Here is a 20,958-nt window from a genome sequence, read left to right on the forward strand (position 1 = left end):
GGAACAAGTTCTTACATTGCTGGTACGAAGAGATACGCTTGCCTCTCTCTTAGTACTCGGTCCAGAGGTCTGACCATTGATCCTGCGGTGCACACCCCGATCAATCGGACAGAGGCTTGGATCCCTCCCTCGCTCTTACGACCAGGAGGCTTCCAAGGTTGGGCGAACACCAGTCTGTTCACAAAAAGACTCAGATTCCACCCACCAAGAAGTGAGTCTTCCTATTGTAAAAAAAAGGACCGAAGGTTGTATGCCGTGTCGGAACAAATGACAATTTGTTGAAAATTGCATTTTTCCTAACTATACAAACCTGAGGTCCTTTACACATAGCCCCACCTCATGCCACCCCTCACTCTGCAGTTTTTTGCTTGTGGGCCAAAAGCAAAAGTGATTTTTGTTTACCTCCCAGTCGCGCGTCGCCGCGCGCCTGTCGGACAAGCAGTTAACTACCGAACCCCTTGTTCGATAAGCTTACGAACCTATCCAGCTGCCGCTAGTACCTTCCTATTGTAAAAGGACCTCAGGTTTGTATAGTTAGGGAAAAATGCAATTTTTGGACAAATTGTCATTTTTTGGTGTTGGTGACAGATTTGACTGGTACATATTTTGTTTTGTGGTACTATGCCCTGGGCAGGGGCAATTGTGTGTGCTATGTGGGCCTTCGGTAATCACCTCCGACGCAAAGCTGTTTTTAATATCTTATTAGCCTTTGTAGTGTACTCATTTGCTGCAAGGCCCCATGTCAGTAAGATATACCGCCACTCCCTACAGGTTGAGATGAACGCCAACCAGAGGCAGTATCTACCTGCAACAGCTCTTTCAACAGATGAGGAACAACAAGCATTGTCCCAATGCTAGCTTTTTTGTTCATTGTCATTTATAAATATATAGTGTATATTTGGTCCATCAATATAGAATCAGCTAAGTAATTATATAGTGGGTAAGTTACTTCTGTAAAATTGACATTTTTATGATACAATAAGATTTTATAAACGTTTACTTACTTTGTACTAATTACGGATGGAGCCCACCCTCCTCTCTGCACATGGATGTTTAAGCATAAACAAATTGAGCTATTAGCAGAGTTGTTCCTCTTTCTTAGTCCTTTGTTGGACAAGTCGGTTACATGCTTGACTACTGATCTCAGGGTCCGGGGTCGATTCCCAGCTCTGCCAACAAGGAATCAGGGGAATTAATTTTTGCTGATAGAAATTCATTTCTCGATTTGGTTCGGATCCCACAATAAGTTGTAGGTCCCGTTGCTTGGTCACCAATTGGTTCCTAGCCACGTAGAAATATCTAATACTTAACTTAGTTCCTCTTTCATAATTATGGGCAGATCCTGTCACCTACACAAACAAAAGAATCGATACCGTGAATTTTAAAAATTCAAGCTGCCGTCAAGTACAAACTCTTAGCTAAGTAATTACTAGGTAAGTATATATAAAATTTTATTTTATCATAATAATGTCATGTTTATACAACACAGTTGCAATTTTTATAAGGTTCAGCATATTTGTAAGTGCTGTTGTCTCTCATCCTCCTAACACAATCAGATTTATCATTTTAAAATATACAGCAACTCTAGTATATAGTTATATTGAAAATTGATATTTAAGTCAATTCAAATGAATCTCAGAAAGACTACGGTGACGACTGAATTTTATAGGATAGTTGAAAAAGACTTGGAGACAAACTTATCAACTGTCATGTGTAATCAGTTAACTTCTTTATTACTCTGAGCATCCATACATAAGCATTCCACATTGTTCAAAATGTAGTTTCAATCATTTAGGACTTAGTATTTAAATTATAATTTTCCCTATTTTTGTTTCATTTCTTTTGTACGCATGTGTTTTTATATTGCTTTAGGGTGTATCTGGTGATCGTAATAAAGAAGATGGTTCCGGGACTTCTGGAGAGCATCAACATCCCCTTGGTTTTAAAACAGCACAGAGGGTAATATGTATTGCATATGGAATGGCCCTCAGAGTGTGATAAATCTCCATTTGAAGTGTTCTTTATCCCTGTACCCCTTGATATACAATTCTTGTTCTGTAGTTTTGGGTTTGAGGTAATGGTTGGAAAATTCCTTATCTGGTTGGGGTCCTTTTGACCTCTTTTCTTCACTGCTAGGTAAAAGCTTGTGTTTTTTAATGTTTTCTTTCATAGATGTTCATTGTTCATGGAATATATGCACTCACCTATGAATAAAACCATAAAGATTTATCGTCTGTCTAATCTAACAAGTTTGCATTTGCAAGATTTCACCTTATTTTTTTTTTAGTTCTATCTCCTTACCCAGTTAAGTTTTTTCATTGCTAGAGTGCCAAGGGTTTCATCTTTATAAAAAGTTTTAAACTGGAAGAAGGGTGCATTTGCGTGCAATGATTCAGGAAGTAGTCTCTCAGCTTTTGTCACCAATGGAGGGTAATTCTGTAGAGACCACCTATTTGGTATTATGTACTGCATTTTGTTGATTAGTCCTTATGATATTCTTTACAATTACTCAAGCGTCATTGGGTTTGTATATGCTATGATCCCATGCAAGTACTTCAAGGGTTTCAAGAAATTTATTGTTATTTTGATGGCTTCGTCCTAATATACTTAAACTTTTTTACAGGTTGTGGAAGTTGTTCTCAAATCTTTAGGGTCTACTTTACCAGTTCTAAATCCACTTTGTAATTACATTTTGTGTAGCAAAGGTACAGGTAGGTACTACTTTAATAATATTTTTGAAAAATACATTTTGTATATATTCTCAACATACAAAAAGAATATATTAAACTAGTTCTCATCATTTGTAAGACATTTTGGTAAGGTTTACAGTATCTAGAACACTGTAGAAACGTAAGTCATGGAGTTGTTTAATTATTGTTATTGCAGTTTATGGGAAGATATGAATGAATGCCAAATGCTTTTTGTTTGAAGTTTTAAAAACATATTGTCAATTGTTCTTACAGATCAAGTGGATGGGATCAGTGAGCAGTGGCAACAGAGTTCTGATGGTCGGCATTTAGTAGAACTATTAGAGAAACTGCGAGAGTGTAAAGATGACGAACAGCAGCGATCGTGGGCATTACATGAAGATGAATACACAATAGCAACACACCTTACAGATCTTTTAGATTTACTGGTAAGTGTGGTGATATTGAGTTTTCAGAGATTATTTTTCTAATATGTACTGTAGCTAGGCTGTATTTTTAGCTTCAGAATCTCTTATTTCCAAACTTTTTTGTCCTTCCACTGCTTTTCTCGCTTCCTTTTGAGCTTTGGCTATATTTAAACCTTAGGGGTACATATCTCAGTTACTGGCATAAAGAAAAAAATTTGCTGTACTGTTTATTGTTTGTATTTTAAATGTTTTGTGAAAGCCAGGTCTACTTATTTTTACACCATAACAAGCTTTGACACAAAGCAATTTGAAGATTAATTTCAGGTAGGATAAGGCAATATGATGATTTTAGAAGTGAACAGAATTTTTAATATAAAGGTACTAAATATTATAAACAGGTACTCTTGTGATGTGTTTCAAGAGTTAAAACCATTGGCGGTGAATATTGTGCTTAATGAAATGGTATTTCTTAAGTATTTTGTAATGGTTGTTAGTCTGAGGATGTCATATAATACCTGTTACCGTGTGGTCATTTTTTTTTAACAGTAGCTGTGCATCCAACTCAGAGTACGGTGATTTCCAAAATATCCTCCTGGCCTTTTCAGAACAATGGTGATTTAGTGGTTTGCCGCAATGTATTATCGCTCGATGACTTCCGCCCACTATTAACTCTAGTACAATATTATCAGATGGAGACAAGATGGCCACTTAGGAAGCTTTTACTTCAGGTAATGATATGAAAATTTACATAATTCTCTCAGTGAAATTAAACATTGTCGTAATATTGTTCTAAGTTATTAATTATTCATATAGCTATGATCTTCATCACTGATAACTTGTTAATTAAAAGGAAGAATGAGTTGGTGATGTATAAATGCTGGAATCTTAAGTCATTTACTTACCTCCTCTTCTGAAATCATTCATGGAGATTATTCAATTTCACACTTTGAACCACTACTTTTGACATCAGTTTTTTCTTACTTTATTTGGGAATTGTATTAAATCAGAATTTAGAAATAATGCTTCATCATACTTTTCAGATTTCTTATAGACCGAAAAATAATATAGTAATGCTTTCCAGGTTTTTGGTGCTGTATGTCAGATGTCAGCAGCTAATATATCATATCTCTCTGCTTCCGTGTTTCCTGTTGAGCTTACAAGGTAAGACTGTCAGAATGCAGGGGAACAAACTGCTTTGTATGCTACAAATTGCAGCATATGTTTATGTCAGCTCACTTTTGCATTAGTAAAGTACCACATGCACTTTAATAGCCTTTAGGTATTTTTATATTTGCTACAAAATAGAGATATTGCTGTAAACATTTAACTATTACATCACACATTATGTATTGCTGTAAACATTTAACTATTACATCACACATTATGTGATGTAAAAGAGAAGCAGAATACTGTACATACATTTTGAATTGGCAGGATAGAGAAATTATATCATAGCTACTGAAGACAGAAGCAGAATATGTAACATTAAAAAATACAAAGATTTTGCAAATGTTTATGATCCATTGTAAAGCTAAATTGGAAAGTAAGATGCAGGTTGTCAGTGAGGTTGTGCAGATATCTCGTTGAGCATAAATAAAAAATCCTTTTCAAAGTTTTAATTTATAATATTTTTTTTGTTTTTTATTGCCTAATTTTTATGCTGTGGTGAAGTTAGCCTTTAAGAAGAAAAAAACATTTCTTTTTAGTGTATAGTTTAGGTAATTAATGATGATTGTTTTTCAACAGGGAGATGCTAGATGGAAACTGCAGCTTAGAAGTGTTAAGATATACATCTCTGGTCTTGGGAATGGTGCTTTGCATGGGTGACACTCTTCCTTACCCACATTTCTGTAAGAAATTTCTGTTCAGTCTATTATAAGCGTCTTGTATTTCTTTAGTGATAAATGAAAAGTACCTTCTGTTTCTTATTTCAATGTATTTACATCTCAAGTATGAATAGTAAAGAATTTTAGCACTGTGTAAGGTGCTTTCTCCTCTTATTGATTTGATGTTTCTGATTTTGAACATTTTGTAAAACTCATCTTTAGTGGTTTCCAATTCTCAGCTGATAAAGTAAACAAGTACCAGTACTGCCTTGAAAGAAATTGTCAGAATATTTTAACATTTACTGTTTACCCATATTAAGCAACACATTAAGTAGGACCTCATGCATTCATTTAATAGCAACCCTTCAGGTCAACCTATGAGAGATAAGAACATTCAGTCGGAGGTCTGATCAAATGATATACTATTGATAATAATACCGTTTTGTAGTTTTCTGCACCTCATGTAGTAAATTTATTTGTTTGTTTTCAGGTGTTATGAATGAGAAGTTTGTAAAGGTACTCTTAGATGGCATTGAAACTTACAATGAGGATCCAGATACTGAATCATTAGCCGAATTATACTTAGCCCTTATCTTAGCATTTAATCTTCAGTATACTATTCCTCCACTGGATGCCGCCCAAGAGCCACTTTCTCCACCTCCGGACTCTCTAGAGTACTCCGATGGGACAAATGAAATCAAAGAAAATGATAGCAATTCTGTTGAAGTGAATAATATAGATAAGAAGACCCCAAGAGCTGATTCAGAAAATTTAGTCTTGAAGATGCTGTGGCACAGAAAAGAGACGAAGTACTTCACTGAAAAACTTTTGTTACTCTTTAATAGAGAAGGTTGGTAATGGGATAACTAGGTAGTCATTGGGTTATTGAAGTAACTTGAATGTGACAGAAATTTATTTATATAATAAACTCATGATTTTAAGAGGACAATTAATGACTGTTTGCTAATTAATGACTGTTTGTTTATAATTTGCTAAACAGAGGACCCCTTGGCAATGTTTGATCATGAGCCCCGCCCACCAAACTCTGTGTTGAAGATGATGCGAGATTTATACTCCACGAGAGCAACTGCGTCAATATTTTATACTAATGATGAGAAGGTGGTTTGTGATATTATCATTCGTCAACTTACTGATCTTCCTGCGGATGATAAGGTTAGTAGATTTAACCTGGATTGTGTATGATAGTTGCCAGTGTGGCTATTTCTTGGTATAACAAAGTTGTCACTGAATGTTGAGTGAATGTATAGACAAATACCTGTCACATATCCTTTGACCACCTTAGGTTTGAGAGTAATTACAAGGAAGTACGTAGTAGATTTCCGTGTCATGAAAGTTGCATATTGATTTATGCTGATTACAAGCGAAGCGCAGTCTTACTGGAAACGGGCTCATTTCTGGCTGTGTAGCCCTAACATTGTTCAAATGCTAATATCTCCAAAAGTATTGAAGATAAAAGAAAAATCCTCTCAAGTAGAATAAAACCTCAATATCTTGAAATGTCGTCCCGTTTAAGATTTATTTTTTATTTTTAATTTTCAAATCCTCATAGTATCTCCAATTGTATTGAAGGTAAAAGAAAATTTCTTTTTTTTGGCAGATGAAACCTTGCATCTTTAAATTTCATTCCATATAAGATTTATTTTCAAATATGCATTCACATTTAAATTGTTTTAATTATTACATTATAATTTTTGCCACGGCTAACATCTCCAAAAGTTTTGAAGATAAAATAAAATTTCTTTTAGCAGATAAAAGCTTACATCTTTAAATTTCATCCCATATAATATTTTATTTTTAAAATATCATAAATTCACATTCAAACAATGTTTTAATTATTGCCTTAGGCCCTAATGCATTCAAATGCTAATATCTCCAAAAGTATTAAAGATAAAAGAAGAATTCTTTTGGCAGATAAAACCTTGTCTTTAAATTTAATCCCATATAAGATTTATTTTAAAAATACCATAAACTCACATTTAAATGTTGTAATTATTGCATTATAATTTTTGCCATGGCCCAGCTGTAATGCTATTCAAATGCTAATATCTCCAAAAGTATTGAAGATAACAGTATGTTTCCTTGCTGATCTTTGATCTATAGCAAACAGAGTTATTACATAAAAATATATCGGTCCTATTTTACTTAACGTCATTTATAACATAACTATGGTATAATTGTTTACTATCGTGCAATGGTCAAAATACAAGCCAAATGGATGGATGTTGTTATCCAATTCGGTTGTACTTAGCAAATCGTTGTTTCTCATTCAGTTGTTCATGGCTGTACACATTTACGTAACGAGTATAACATTAAAACAATACTTTCATCATTCTCTTTTGCTGTTTTTGTAACTTATTTAACTAGAAGATGGGATAAAGTTAGACTATTGATGAAGTCAGACTTAGGGATGGATATCATTTGTATGCCTAAGGCTGCTACTACCTAAACAAAATAAAGTTAGATAAGGATGCTGCATAAGTGTTTTTTGTTTTAAGTTGAAATTAAACTGATCCTTGAGCACATGTACATTGTGTATGTGTAAGTACTATCTGAAAATATACCGTGATCCTAAGTTAAATACATTTTTCCTTAGCGACGAAATGAATACTTGCACTTGATGGAGGGAGTGATATTAACCGGAGGTTGGATGGAGCATCAGCATCGTCTAAATGAACTTCGCACCAGTTGCTCAAACATCCTAGCAGAAGAGGAACCAGTGTCCTTGGATGATCAAAACCTAATTAAACACCTAATGGATGTGCATCCTCTGTTTTTTAGTTCATAAGCCATTTTCCTAAATACATACTCAAATTTAGGACTTTCAAAACAATTTTTATAGTCTTTTTCAGTTGTGCAAGATATTAGTGTTGCCCATGAAGTTAGGAAAGGTTCAAAAGTAGGCAGTTACCGTATATATATTGGACCTGTGAATACTCCTGTTTTAATATTACCATTCAGTCCAATAAGAACATATTTTTCTGATCTCTTGGTAAATACAGTATGGTTATTATTGTACCCCAGACTAGATTAATTGTTGTCTTGGTGGGAGAAGATGCTGCCTTTAAATAAGTTATTTCTAGTCCTTTTTTTTTAATATATTTTAAATCAAGAAATCTCAGAGGAGTACCTTTATATTAATTTTATTATATGGCATCACCAGAGGGCACATTGTGAAATTTTTTTAATGTACCCTTCAAAAGACATGACTCGTCGAGTAACCTTCAAAACCATAACTCGTCAAATGTCTTTAAAGGACACCATAATATGTATGAAAGACTTATTGGGTATATTATATTTTGACTTGAAATTCTAGTATAATACACCAGGAATTACAAACTTTTTTTCTAAGTTGCAGGATTAGTTATTTCTGTGCAGGGTTTTTCATGACCATAAAGGGGAAAAGGTCTTAAAAATATGTTGGTTGATACTTACTTATTTAACCAGTAAGCTTGAAAAATAAATAAGAGGTCTCTAGCTGAATGTAGAATTTTTGGGCTAGTATGTTCCAGTGCTGGTGCCAAGGAGGTCATACAGTGCCAGGTCTTGAATTGCTAAACAATATTTAGACTATTGTTCCGAATCATCTGTCATCTGGGTAATAAAAAAAGGAAAAAGTTGTAAGAGTCTATGTAGTTAATGGTTAAGTACAGTATTTCCTATACAGGTCACTCTCTGTCTCTCTCATACTTTCTACATTCTTAGTCTTTCACTTTTATATTTGAATTTATACACCTCTCCATAATTTTGTGAGCCTTCCATAAACTTTTTCATCCTCCCCTTCTTTCATGGCTCTGGTTACCACACCTTTCTGCAACCACCTCATTTAAAATATGATCTCCTTATATCCCAATGTGAAAAGGTATACTGTGTAAATTTTAACCAAAGTTGTAAGTCATAGCATCCTTCTGCATTCCATATGCTATGATGGGCTAGGACTTTCATTTGAAAATTTAGAAAACTGGGAGTATGTGCATTATTTTCCATAGCATTTACAGATGTCAATCTCAGTTCACCATTTTTACAAATATTGAAACACCAGTTTCTTACAAGTAAATATGCAGCATTTAATGTGTGTATATGTATTTTTCTATACATAATTCTTTGTTTATAGCTCTTACATATTAGTACCTACAGCGTTTGAGTCAAGCTTACTGGATGAAATTTAAGATTGCTATTGGTGACATCTTCTCCTACAAGAACCAGCCAAGTTACGACTGGAAATATTTTTATGGATTATAATTCCATTTACTAATAGTTATACTGATACAGTGCTAAAATACTTTTTAGATCATTTGAGAAAATCCATATAATCCCAGGGAAAAGTTATTCCGCCAATTTATTGCATTTTATGCTTATGTTCGATATAGTAATAAATTGTGCATAGTGTATTTATATTGATTGTTATGTTGACTTTATAATTTTTATAGTTTTTAAATTTACAAAGGTTTTAGCAGTAGGATAATAATTTATCTGTATTATTATGGAGGGATGTTAAATGTACATAGAATCTCTAAAAAATGACGTAATGTCTATGCAAATATATGCATTACCAACTATTTTTCTGATCATTAGATAGCTAGCTAAGTCATAGACTGAAGCCACTCATATTGAGGCGGATTCTTGTGGCTTTGATCTCATTCTGGATGTTTAGTCATTTATCTGCTTTCTGTCTTGGAACCCCATTGTTGACATATTGTTGTACTTACAAACATAGATTTATTTTGTGTAACTCTGGGTTGGAGACTTGTTTTTTATTTTAGAGAAATGGGCTGGTTACATTATGCAGCTGTACTGAATAAATAATCACATATCAACAGTCTTGTATTAGCAGTCCAGGATTTGTCAGTTATTTTCTTTTTTTTAGCCAATGGAGACTTTATGGTACTCCAAGTATTTTTTTTGGATTGTTAAAAATGAGCTCCGTTAAATTTGTAGACTTCAGGTGTACATTAATGGTATTTTTCTCAATTGAAATCTGTAGATATTTTGTTTTGATGTTTTATTAAAGTTATCAAATTTTGGACCTTTTGAATTGATTTGAGGTACATAATTGCCATATGGTGCCTGGGGAATTATAGAGATGTTTACTGTTCTTTGATCTCTGAGCTACAAGTATCTGAAAAATTGCTGTCAGAAAGACATTGTCATAGCTACCAAATTAAATTTTAAAAAGAAAAGTAAAATATCAAACATATTAAAAGCCATTTTTGCTATTTTTATACTCTAGCTTTGGAAACAGTTTGAGAACATGCTGTCTTATTGCCGGGTACAGCATTTTAGAGCGAGTCACAACTAATTTTGTGTGATTACTGGACTGTCTCGTATGTTCATGTAGACGGAGTCCCTCAACAGGAACTGACAAAGTGAATAATCATTCCAGGTGAGACTTCCAGCTTCATATTAACCCTCTCTTTTACCACGAAAACATTTGTGCCGAGTAGGTAGGGTGCAATCACTCAATTGGCTTAATTTATTATCCTGAATTATAGGCTGAGAACATCAAGCTGTTATAGTGCTTCTCTCATAATATATTCAAGAGTCCATCTATACGGTTTAATCTTATGTATAGCATGCTAATCATGTATACAATTACTATCCTAGATAAATATATTTCTGTTTATTCAGCAGTAACTAATAAAACCTGAATGCATAGAAGACCACTTATGATATTGCAATACAGATATTCAGGACAGCTTAGGTAAACTTTAGAAATAGGAAAATATAAATTGATGTTTGCTTACCATGAACAGTAATAAAATGCATTCATTGAAGATTATTCATATTTGTTTGTCAACAAAGAGTGATAAAGGTTAATGATACCTACATAACAAAAATAAGATTATTGACTTGCTTGCAATGAAGTTTAGAGATTAGTAAGGTTTTTGCTTGCCAACAAAGTTGGAAAGCATTATGATGTATTTGGTTGCAGCAGCAGGAAAGTTCGTGGAGGATTATTGTGTGCTGGAAGAAAGAGAATGTTCGTGTTCAACTCTTAATACTTTTGTAGACTTGGACACTCCTGCCATTATGAAAACTAATTTCAGAAAGCATTCCCAACTTTGATATGGTATGGATTTAGAAATCACATTTGTACAGTAAGAGAGGTGAATTGTGACTGTTTGACTTTGGTCTCTTTAAAATGTTATTGTATGTGCTGTGAAGTTTGGCTGTAGAGAATGTTGGGAATAGCTACTTATGCAAGAGTGTATGGTTAAAATAAAATATGTTGCTGATATTTGGAGAAAGATGTTTATAGTAGACTCACGTGCAAGACGTACATACCAGTTGATTGCACTAGTGCAGCAACTTGGTAGATTCATGTGATATCTGTGATTAAATAGAAAAAAACTTTGGGTTGTGGAAATTTGCAAGGTAGCTTGTGATATTCTCCTGGTTGTGATGGAGGTAGCTAGAAAGTACAGATGTACACAGAAAATTCTTATTCAGTTTTTGAAGTAATGTACGTTTCAATTTGGGCTTCTGTATAAAACTATTTGGTGGCCTAATGCAGCAGGAGGGAATTTAGTAACCTTTATCTGTTGTTCAACTTGGTCCTTTGGCACATGAGCTGAAGTGCTGTTGTTATATGCCCTCTAAAGGAATTAAGAAAATTGATTTGGATAATTGTTTTCAGGATCCAGCTGCTGCCACTAAACCTACTAATTACAATATTTGGCACAAATTAGGATATCTATGTACAGTTTTGTCTCGCGTTAGAGTAACAGAATGAGTGGCTAGGTTATATGGGAAACATGCCACACTGTAAAGAATGTAAAAACATGGTTGACCACATTCATTCCCAAATGACAATGAGAAAATATACATGTTCATCCACTAAGCTTTTTTATCACCCTCATAAAATATAACAGGATAATTATCATCATCTTTGTCACAACTAGTGTTGCCAGTATTTAGAAGTTTTCAGGTAAATGTACTGCAGTTAGCAAACATGAGATCTAAATTTGTGCAACCTGGCATTATTTGCCAGTTATAATGATCTAAAATCATGATTAGCAATGAATCAAGTTGCAGAATTTTGCCTATTTGTTCTAATGTTTGATAAAAAAAAAAAAGTAAATGATATTCACACAGTTGTACAAATAATTTTATTTTCTTTCCGTGTCAGAACAACACATGGACAAAATTTTATGACAAATGGCAGTAAAGTGTGCTGCATTAAAAAAACTGCTGAACTTTTCACAATTACAAATGTTTGGCGATTATATTGCACCGACAAATGAGAGAAAAAATTCCTAGCTGCCTGCAGTCATGAATTTTTAACAATTTAATACAAATAAACAAACTTGCACTGCTCTGGTCAACTGCCAGCGTTACACTAAATAAACTGAAAAATAAAACATTTTACAAAGAAACAATCCTAGTATAATTTACAAGCAAAATGTTTGCCTAGATACAATCAACATTGAGCATCAATGAACACTTGCACCACTACAAAAAATATGTATATAACTGAAATACTGTAAATTATAGATTTTAAAATTCATAATCCTACTAATGAAAAATGCTTCTCTTCCTGTAATCTTTAACCCTACACTTACAAAGAATGTAAAAATTTCTTGCCTAACAATTTAGATAAGCAAATTATATATTTTTCTCTTAATTCATATAAAAATACAGTGCATTTAGGAGAAAGCACCGAGTTACTCAACTGTACTGGAAAGTCAATACGTAATGCTCCACAGAAGCAATGAGGTAAGAAAAAGCATACTAAGTAGTAAAACTGGACCACCAAGTCAAAATTTTAACTCAGCACTTGTAGAACTTCCATGTTCAATCTAAAGCAATAAAAGAAATGAAAAGTAATCAATAAAAGGCACATTTCTTTAACATCTGGAGACACTGATGCACATGACACTAATTTCTTATGGAGGGGCATGTTACTTCAGTTAGCGGATTGAACTGCAACCGTTCAGCACCAGCTATGGAGAGCTAAACATCAGCCCAAGGTCATCTGAAAAACTAACTATGATGCCAGTGTGGAATCAGGTGCCAATTCCATCTTTCATACAGTCCAAGTACTACATCAAAATTAGAAAATTATGGCTCATGATATCAAGGGTTAGCAATTCTATTCACAATACTTACTTCAGACAAGTTAAATACATTTCCATTACATATATTAACAAACAACAAATGAAACAATAACGATGACAAAGATGCAGTGCCATTTTTATGTGTGTTATTTGTGCTTTTAATTAACACAAACCTGTGCATGTCTAGTGCTGTGCTGTCTGAAAATGAGCAAGGTTTAGTGTTAAGAGGATAAAAATTTGCATAAAGATTCTTCGAGTGATAGTTAATGATAATGATGGCAGAAATTGATACAGGAACAAAGATGATGAAATCACAACCATTAATTTAAATCAACATTATCAAAAAGTCACAAGAAATATATTATCGTACTAATGTATACTTGAATACCTATCTACGTGGTCAAATAAAAACTAGTGAGCAATCAATGAGACATTTCCATTCTTTAACTTGGGAAACCAAACACATTGGAAACAGCTCTATCGAGTAAATTAAACATTATAAATTCCGTATGTATTCTGAAAAAGATGAATAATTCAAGTCAAACTCTAAGGCTGTTACAGTTGACTAAAATGTTTTTTTTTAATATAATTGCATACATAATTATATATTAAACTAACCCTAAAACTGACAAATGTCTTGATTAATAAAACAAATATATGACAAATATATGACAAAGTTTCAGATGGTTAATGCTAGGTTATCTCTTACTGTCCGTTTAAAGTACTGTGAAGCAAACAAACAGCCAAAACCATTTCTAAAACTATTGCCAAAGACTACAGGAAATACCTTAATAAAAACAATCATACAAAATGTCTTTCAATCCAAAAATTTGTTATCACTACCATCTTTTTTTCTTTATGTACAACTCTTGATTTGTCATCTACTGAGCTCATACTCAAAACATTCACTATGTATAATCTATTCAGCCAAAAAGAACTGAATTGGCATATTTTCACAAAAATCAAATTTTGTAGCAAAAATTCATAGGCCAAACGTAATTGCAAATAATCACTTCTTAATCTAAAGTCAAAAATTAAAGACTATACATTACTTTTAACTTAAGTTAGTATTCAAACTTAATATGAAACCATACAAAAATATTTACAGAGAATAAATGTTGATGATGATGATGACAATGAAAAATTCCTGTTAACAATAATGGTGGTGAACATGAAAACAATTCATTACAACTCCTATAATAATTTTCTGTTACCAGTCTTTCAAGGTTTTAACAACATACACACCAGCAGCAACTGTTCCAATGAGACAAAAGACAAAAACAGCAGTTCTATACAGTGCATTTGCTCCTCTGCTCAATACTGCACCCTGTTTTGGAGACAAGGGATAATTTCATTAAAATAGTTTCCTATATGTTTAAAAAATGATATTGTTAGTATACAATAAGTTTTGTACATACTTACCCGGCAGATTATATACTTAGCTTATGTCTCTGACGTCCCGACAGATTCAAAACTCGCGGCACACGCTACAGGTAGGTCAGGTGATCATCCCTCTCCCGCCGCTGGGTGGCGGGAATAGGAACCAATTCCCGTTTTCAGACCAGATTTTCTCTTACGCCTATCTCCTGAGGGGAGGATGGGTGGGCCATCATCGTATATATCTGCCGGGTAAGTATGTACAAAACTTTATTGTATACTAACAATATCATTTTTGTACATGCAACTTCCCCGGCAGATATATACTTAGCTGATTGACACCTTGGTGGCGGGTAAGAGATAGTTACTCCATATAAATAACAATAAAAAACAGGGAAACAACATCTGTTGTAGGTCATAAATATAAAACTTATTAAAAACCTTGGTTCCTACCTTATTGGGCAGAAGACTTCATGATTACTGTCTATGAGTCTGCTTGCCTGAAGAGTTTCAGTGGGGATGAGACCTGACACTGATAGCTCTTCTGGATCGTGTCAATGGGGGCGAGCCCGCTTACTTGACAGAGCCTTGTCTTGGATCATACCAATGGGGGCTGGCCCACTTACATGGTAGAGCCTTCACCTTTGTCGTATCAACGGGGACTAACCCTCTTACATGACAGAGCCTAGGTCCAAATCACTAACAAGGAGCACGGAAAAACCAATCCCGACCACCTGACCACACTATATTTGTTACACTACGATTTGAAAGGAGCATTCCCAAGACTCCTTCCAATCGACCATAAAAACACAACACCAAAAAACGTTTAAAAATACTAACTTTAACTAACTATAAAGGATTAGGTTCAGCTCCTTGCCCCAGCAACGAATCCGCAGACACGAACGGTCCGAGAGAGAAGCACTTGTCATAAGTGACTCGCACGTCTCTTAAGTAATTTGATGCAAACACCGAATTGCACCTCCAATAGGTGGATTCGACAAGAGTCCGTATCGCATATTCCTATGATAACGCTAAAGAGGTAGCTACAGCTCTGACCCTCATGTGCTTTGACTCTTAGAAGCCTTAAATGTTCCTCTTCACAGGAAGCATGCGCTTCTTTGATAACGTCTTTAATAAAATACGCTTGAGCATTCTTAGAAATCATCCTCTTAGGATTTCTTACGGAACACCAAAGGCTATCTACATTTCCACCAAGTAGCTTCTTCCTCTCTAGTAGAACTTGAGGATCCTGACTGGGCACAATGTCCTCTCTAAGTCTCTCCTACCAAAGAGGACAGTCCCTTAATCTCAAAAGTCCTTGGCCATGGTTTAGAAGGATTTTCTGTTCTTTGCTAAAAACAGGGGATTAAAGGAGCATACTGCAGAATCTTCCTTAAAGAAAGCCCACAGTTCCTTCTAAAGCCTGAAGTTCACTAACTCTCTAGCAGAGGCTAGTGCAAGAGAAAGAGAGACTTTCTAGTCAAGTCTCTGAATGAGGAATTTTGAGGAGGTTCGAATTTCTCGGACATTAAATATCTAAGGACCACATCAGGTTCCAACTAGGTGGTCTTATAGTCTTGGCCTTCGAGGTTTCAAAGGACCTTAACAAGTCATGCAGATCCTTGTCTCCGAGATATTAAGGCCTCTATGTCTAAAAAACAGATGAGAGCATGCTTTATATCCCCTTATTGTGGTAACGGCCAGATTGCATTTCTCCCTCAAATAAAGGAGAAAATCGCTATTTCCTTTACAGAGGTACTGGAAGAGGATACTTTCTGGGACTTGGCCCATCTTCGGAACACCTCCCACTTCGACTGGTACACGCGAAGAGTTGAAGTCTTCTGGCTCTAGCAATTGCCTTTGCAGCCTTGCGTGAAAAAACCCCTCGCTCTGACGAGTCCTTCGACAGTCTGAAGGCAGTCACGACTGAGAGCGGGAGGGTTTTTGTGGTATCTGTCGAAGTGGGGCTGTCTGAGAAGATCCTTCCGCAGTGGAAGGGCCCTCGGGAAATCTATCATCCATTCCAGTACCTCTGTGTACCATTCTTGGGCTGGCCAGAATGGGGCGATGAGGGTCAGTTTGGTTCCCTCCGTCGAAACGAACTTCCTTACACCTCTCCTATTATCTTGAAAGGAGGAAAAGCGTACCCGTCGATCCCCTTCCAATCCAGAGGAGACCGTCCACTGCAACTGCCTTTGGATCTGAAATCGGAGAGCAGTAGTTCTCCAACCTCGCATTCCAATTCGTTGCGAACAGGTCGATATTGGGTCTCCCCCAGGTCCCAAATCTCGTCGCACACTTCTGAATGCAGAGTCCATTCCGTAGAAAGGACCTGATCTCTTCTGCTCAGAAGATCTGCTCTCACGTTCTTCTCCCCCTGGATGAACCTGGTTAGAAGAGTTATTCGCCGTTCCTCGGTCCAAAGAAGAAGCTCCTTTGCTTTCTCGAACAGGGAGAAGGAGCGAGTCCCTCCCTGTTTCCTTATATAGGCTAGAGCTGTCGTGTTGTCCGAATTCACTTGCAACACGGAAACCCAATACTTGAGGTTCGAAGTGAACGAGAGCTAGATGAACTGCTGCCAGTTCCTTCTTGTGATATTGCCAGGACACCTGTTCCCCATTCCAGGTGCCTGACACTTCTCTCGAGCCTAGAGTCGCTCCCCATCCTTTTTCCGAGGCGTCTGTGAATAACACATAGTCGAGGGCGGGCTCGACAACTGAAGGGAGAGCCCTTGATCAATCTGTTTGGCTCTAACCACCAAATGAGGTCCTTTTTTATGCTCTTCGAGAGCTGAAAGGAGTCCGAAAAGCTCTTGTGCTCTGATCCCATTCTCTCTGAGGAAGAATTGTAGGGGGTCTTAAGTGTAGCCTCCCATAGAGAAAACGAACTGTTCCAACGAGGAAAGGGTCCCCAGAAGACTCATCCATTCCCTCCCCGCGGACATTGTTCTTTCTCTAGGAAGGTCGTCACTTTCTGTAAACATCTCTCTGTCGTTCCTTGATGGATACACACGAAAACCCCGAGAATCCATCAGAATCCCCAGATAGACAATGCTTGCTGGGGATTCATCTGGGACTTCCCGAGGTTTAGTAACAGTCCCAAGGACTGAACTAGATCCAGTGTTAATTTCAAGTCCTCCAGACAACGATCTTTTGATTGGGCCCTGATCAGCCAATCGTCGAGATACAACGAGATTCTTACTCCTTCGATATGAAGCCAATGAGCGACATTCCTCATAAGACCCGTGAACACCTGAGGGGCCGTGGCAAGACCGAAGCATAGGGCTCGAAATTGAAAACTTTGCCCTGTACCATGAATCTTAGGTACCTCCTGACGAGGGATGGATAGGTACATGAAAATAGGCATCCTGAAGGTCCAGGGACACCATCCAATCCCCTGGACGAAGCGCTGCAAGAACGGAGGAAGTCGTTCTCCCATCGTGAACTTCGTTTTTTACAACGAACGCAATTCAGGGCACTTACGTCCAGGACTGGTCTCCACTGTCCTGATGCTTTTGGTACAAGAAAAAGACGTTGTAGAACCCTGGAGATGAAGGTCTTGCACCCTTTCTATCGCCTCTTTGTCCATCATTTCTTCTACTATAGTTGAAGCAGGGCTGGTTCTTTAAAGAATCTCGGTATCTAGCTGTTAACTCCCTTGGAGTTGTTGTTAAGGGAGGCTTCTCCCTGAAGGGGATAAGGTATCCTCTCTCGAGGGATAGAGAGGGACCAGTTGTCCGCCCCTCTCTGAGCCCAGACTTTCGCAAACTTCAGCAGTCTGGCTCCTACTGTAGTCTGGAGGACTACTTTTTCATTGTGGTTTAGGGAAGGGCTTACGTGCTGATCTTCCTCTCTTAACCGGTCTCCTACTCCTAAGAGAGGGTCTAGCCGTCGTTCTCCCTCGAAAGGGTTGCTGAAAAGCAGGCTTCTCTCTTTTAGCAAAGGTACTGCTGGTTTTAGTCTTTTCGCGACTGCGCAAGCAGATCCTGAGTAGCCTTTCCGGATAACGACTTAGATATATCTCTCACTGTCTCTTGTGGAAAAAAACAGGTGACTAGACAGGGGCGAATAAAGCAGAGAGGATCTCTGTAGAGGAGACACCGATTTCGTCAAAAAAAGAACTGAAGACAGATCTCTTTTTTAAGGACTGCCGATCCAAAGAGAGAAGCCACCTCCGTAGATCCATCCATCAAGGCCTTATCCAGGCAAGAAAGTACACTTGTTAAAACTTCCATCGAAACAAAGTCTGGATCCTGTGCTCTCTTAGCAAGAGCTCCCAAGGCCCAATCCATAAAATTAAAGACCTCAAGTGTGCGAAATAGACCCTTAAGGTAAAATGGTCCATTTCGCACATTCCCCATGAGGCCTTTGCCGAATGAAGAGCGCGTCTTCTAGACGCATCCACTAACGCTGAAAAATCAGCATCAGCTGAAGAAGGGAGGCCAATCCCATTGGCTCTTTCGTGTCATACCAGACACCTGGCTTACCTGCCAACTTCGAAGGAGGGCACGAAAAAACCGTCTTGCCTGCTTCTTTTTTAGAGAGGAGCCAGTTCTCCAAGCTCTTGATGGCTTTCTTCATCGAAAGGGTCGGATCATTTTCACGAACGAAGAGGACTTGGAAAGCTTAGTGCTGAAAGCAGTGATCCCGGCGAATGGAGGATCTGCAGGACGAAGAGAGTCACCGAACTCTTGAAGAAGCAGGGCTGCCAGTCTCTTGTAATCGGAGACGACCGCATCTACAGGAAGTTCCTCCTCAGATACCTCTTCAAAGGTAGCATTAGGAGAAGAATGCCTCTTCGGAGAAGGAGTCCTAGAAGGAGAAGCGCTCTTTTCCTTTGAAGGAAGTTTGGTAGAGGCAGGAGGTTCTTGCTGCTTGAGAGGGGAAGAGCTCGCATCTTTACAGGTAACTCTATAAGGAGTAGGGCGAGAATCCCGTAACGGCTCTTTTCAGGCTCTTGGCGCCTGTGAGGAGAGGCGCTAGCGTTCCATCGGTAGCGTCTATCAGGCGCTACACGCCTTGGGGTAGAAAAAACGTCTGCTGTCATCCTGGCTCCTGCCAGGAGAGAGGGTTACTCCTTCCGAATGTTCTCGTAAGAAGGCAAACTCGTAACTCCTAAGGAAAGCCTAACAGGAGTAGAGCGTAGAGAACCCATCTGCTCTTTTCAGGCTCCTGGCATCTGCGAGGAGAGGCGCTAGCGTCCGTTTCTGGGCGTCTGGAAGGAGTAAAACGCCTGTTGAAGAATCTTACTCATCACGATGGCCCTGCTAGGAGAGGCGTACCTTCTAAAACATCGATGGCGCTGCCTAGGAGAGGCGCTTTAAACTCTCGAGAAGTCTGGGGGGCAAGACTTCTTCTTCTCTCTCTCTGCGTCCCCGTGAATAACGGAGATTATCTTGTTCCTTAAGATAGCAAGGAGAGGCGCTTGTATCTCTCAGACAACGCCTATAAGGAGAAGAACATTCTTTACTCCTAAGAAAGGATCGACTATCCTTGTCAGGAGAGGGGCTTGCGCCCTTATTCGGGCGTCTAGACGAATGTGGGATCCTACTAGACGAAGCTCTTCTGGTCGGAGTAGTAGATCGTTCCTGAAAGGGAGAGGCGTATCGTAACGGCCTTGTTGGGGAGTAGTAGCGCCCTTCCCGGAGAGAGGCGCCTACCAGAGTCCGAACGCCGACTTGACGACCGTCTCTTAAGGGAGCTCTTACTGGAAGAGAGACGTCCTTCCTCGAGAAGGCTCCTTAGACAGCGAGCCTACTAACGAGGATAGAGCTGCTCCTGCAGTCCTACCAAGAACTTCTTTGTAGAAGTACGAATTCCTTCCGGAGAAGAAAACAGGAGACTTCATCGCTCTCTTTTCTGCAGCGGGAGAATACTCCGGAAAAAGCTCTGGACTGGAGTCTAATGCGTCTCCTGCAGGCGCCTTCCAGGCTCTCTTCAGAGGGCAACGACTTAGACGCGGAGCTCCATCCGCGTCTTGGAGAAGTAGAATCCGAGTCGGACAAACACTTCCTAAGGACGCTTTGTCTATAGCTGTCCAAGGCAGCCTGGGACGAGCCTACAGGGGGGCCTGCTGAAGGGACGCCTGACCGTTGGGAATACTCTACATCCCCCTTGCGGCTTTTGACATTCCTCCTCCCTTGGTCATGGGAGTCTGAAAGAGGTCTAGGCCTAGGAGCAATGCGGAGTCGGTCAGACGCCCCCTCCACTACACTGGGGACACTGTACACTTCACTGCACACTTCACTCTTACCTTCCCATTTCTCGTAATTGCCTTTGCAATTTACGGATCGACGCTTCCATTGCAGCTTTCTCCGATCGAGACGAATCTACGATTCGCTGCGGGGGGAAGGAGCTGAACTTGCGTTAGCAGAAGGAGAAATTACATTAGAAATAGAAAGATTGTCCTGATCCAAAGAGCAGGACCTACTTGAACTTTTAGCAGCTTTCCTAATTCTATCTTTCTCCAACTTATTTACATACGCAGTCAAACTCTTCCATTGAACTTCAGTCAAACTCAAACATTCGTCACATGTGTTACTAACTGAGCATTCATTCCCCCTACA

At 37.9% G+C, this 20,958-nt stretch overlaps 1 protein-coding gene and 1 pseudogene across 1 annotated transcript in view; one reads left to right on the forward strand and one right to left on the reverse strand.

Annotated features, from left to right (window-relative positions):
- The window catches only part of LOC135197299 (NCK-interacting protein with SH3 domain-like), a 14,937-nt gene extending 5,227 nt beyond the window's left edge, over positions 1 to 9,710 (forward strand). The window contains exons 2-10 of the mRNA XM_064224439.1: positions 1,873 to 1,959; positions 2,624 to 2,711; positions 2,964 to 3,136; positions 3,721 to 3,843; positions 4,197 to 4,276; positions 4,862 to 4,965; positions 5,432 to 5,791; positions 5,942 to 6,114; positions 7,556 to 9,710. Of these exons, the coding sequence (XP_064080509.1) occupies positions 1,873 to 1,959; positions 2,624 to 2,711; positions 2,964 to 3,136; positions 3,721 to 3,843; positions 4,197 to 4,276; positions 4,862 to 4,965; positions 5,432 to 5,791; positions 5,942 to 6,114; positions 7,556 to 7,747 (1,380 nt within the window). The 3' untranslated portion in view covers positions 7,748 to 9,710. The remainder of the gene's footprint in view (positions 1 to 1,872; positions 1,960 to 2,623; positions 2,712 to 2,963; positions 3,137 to 3,720; positions 3,844 to 4,196; positions 4,277 to 4,861; positions 4,966 to 5,431; positions 5,792 to 5,941; positions 6,115 to 7,555) is intronic.
- A 3,797-nt stretch (positions 9,711 to 13,507) lies between these two features.
- The window catches only part of LOC135199507 (uncharacterized), a 34,487-nt pseudogene continuing 27,036 nt past the window's right edge, over positions 13,508 to 20,958 (reverse strand).

This window comes from Macrobrachium nipponense, chromosome 23 (assembly GCF_015104395.2).
Source record: "Macrobrachium nipponense isolate FS-2020 chromosome 23, ASM1510439v2, whole genome shotgun sequence".
Taxonomy (NCBI): Eukaryota; Metazoa; Arthropoda; class Malacostraca; order Decapoda; family Palaemonidae; genus Macrobrachium; species Macrobrachium nipponense.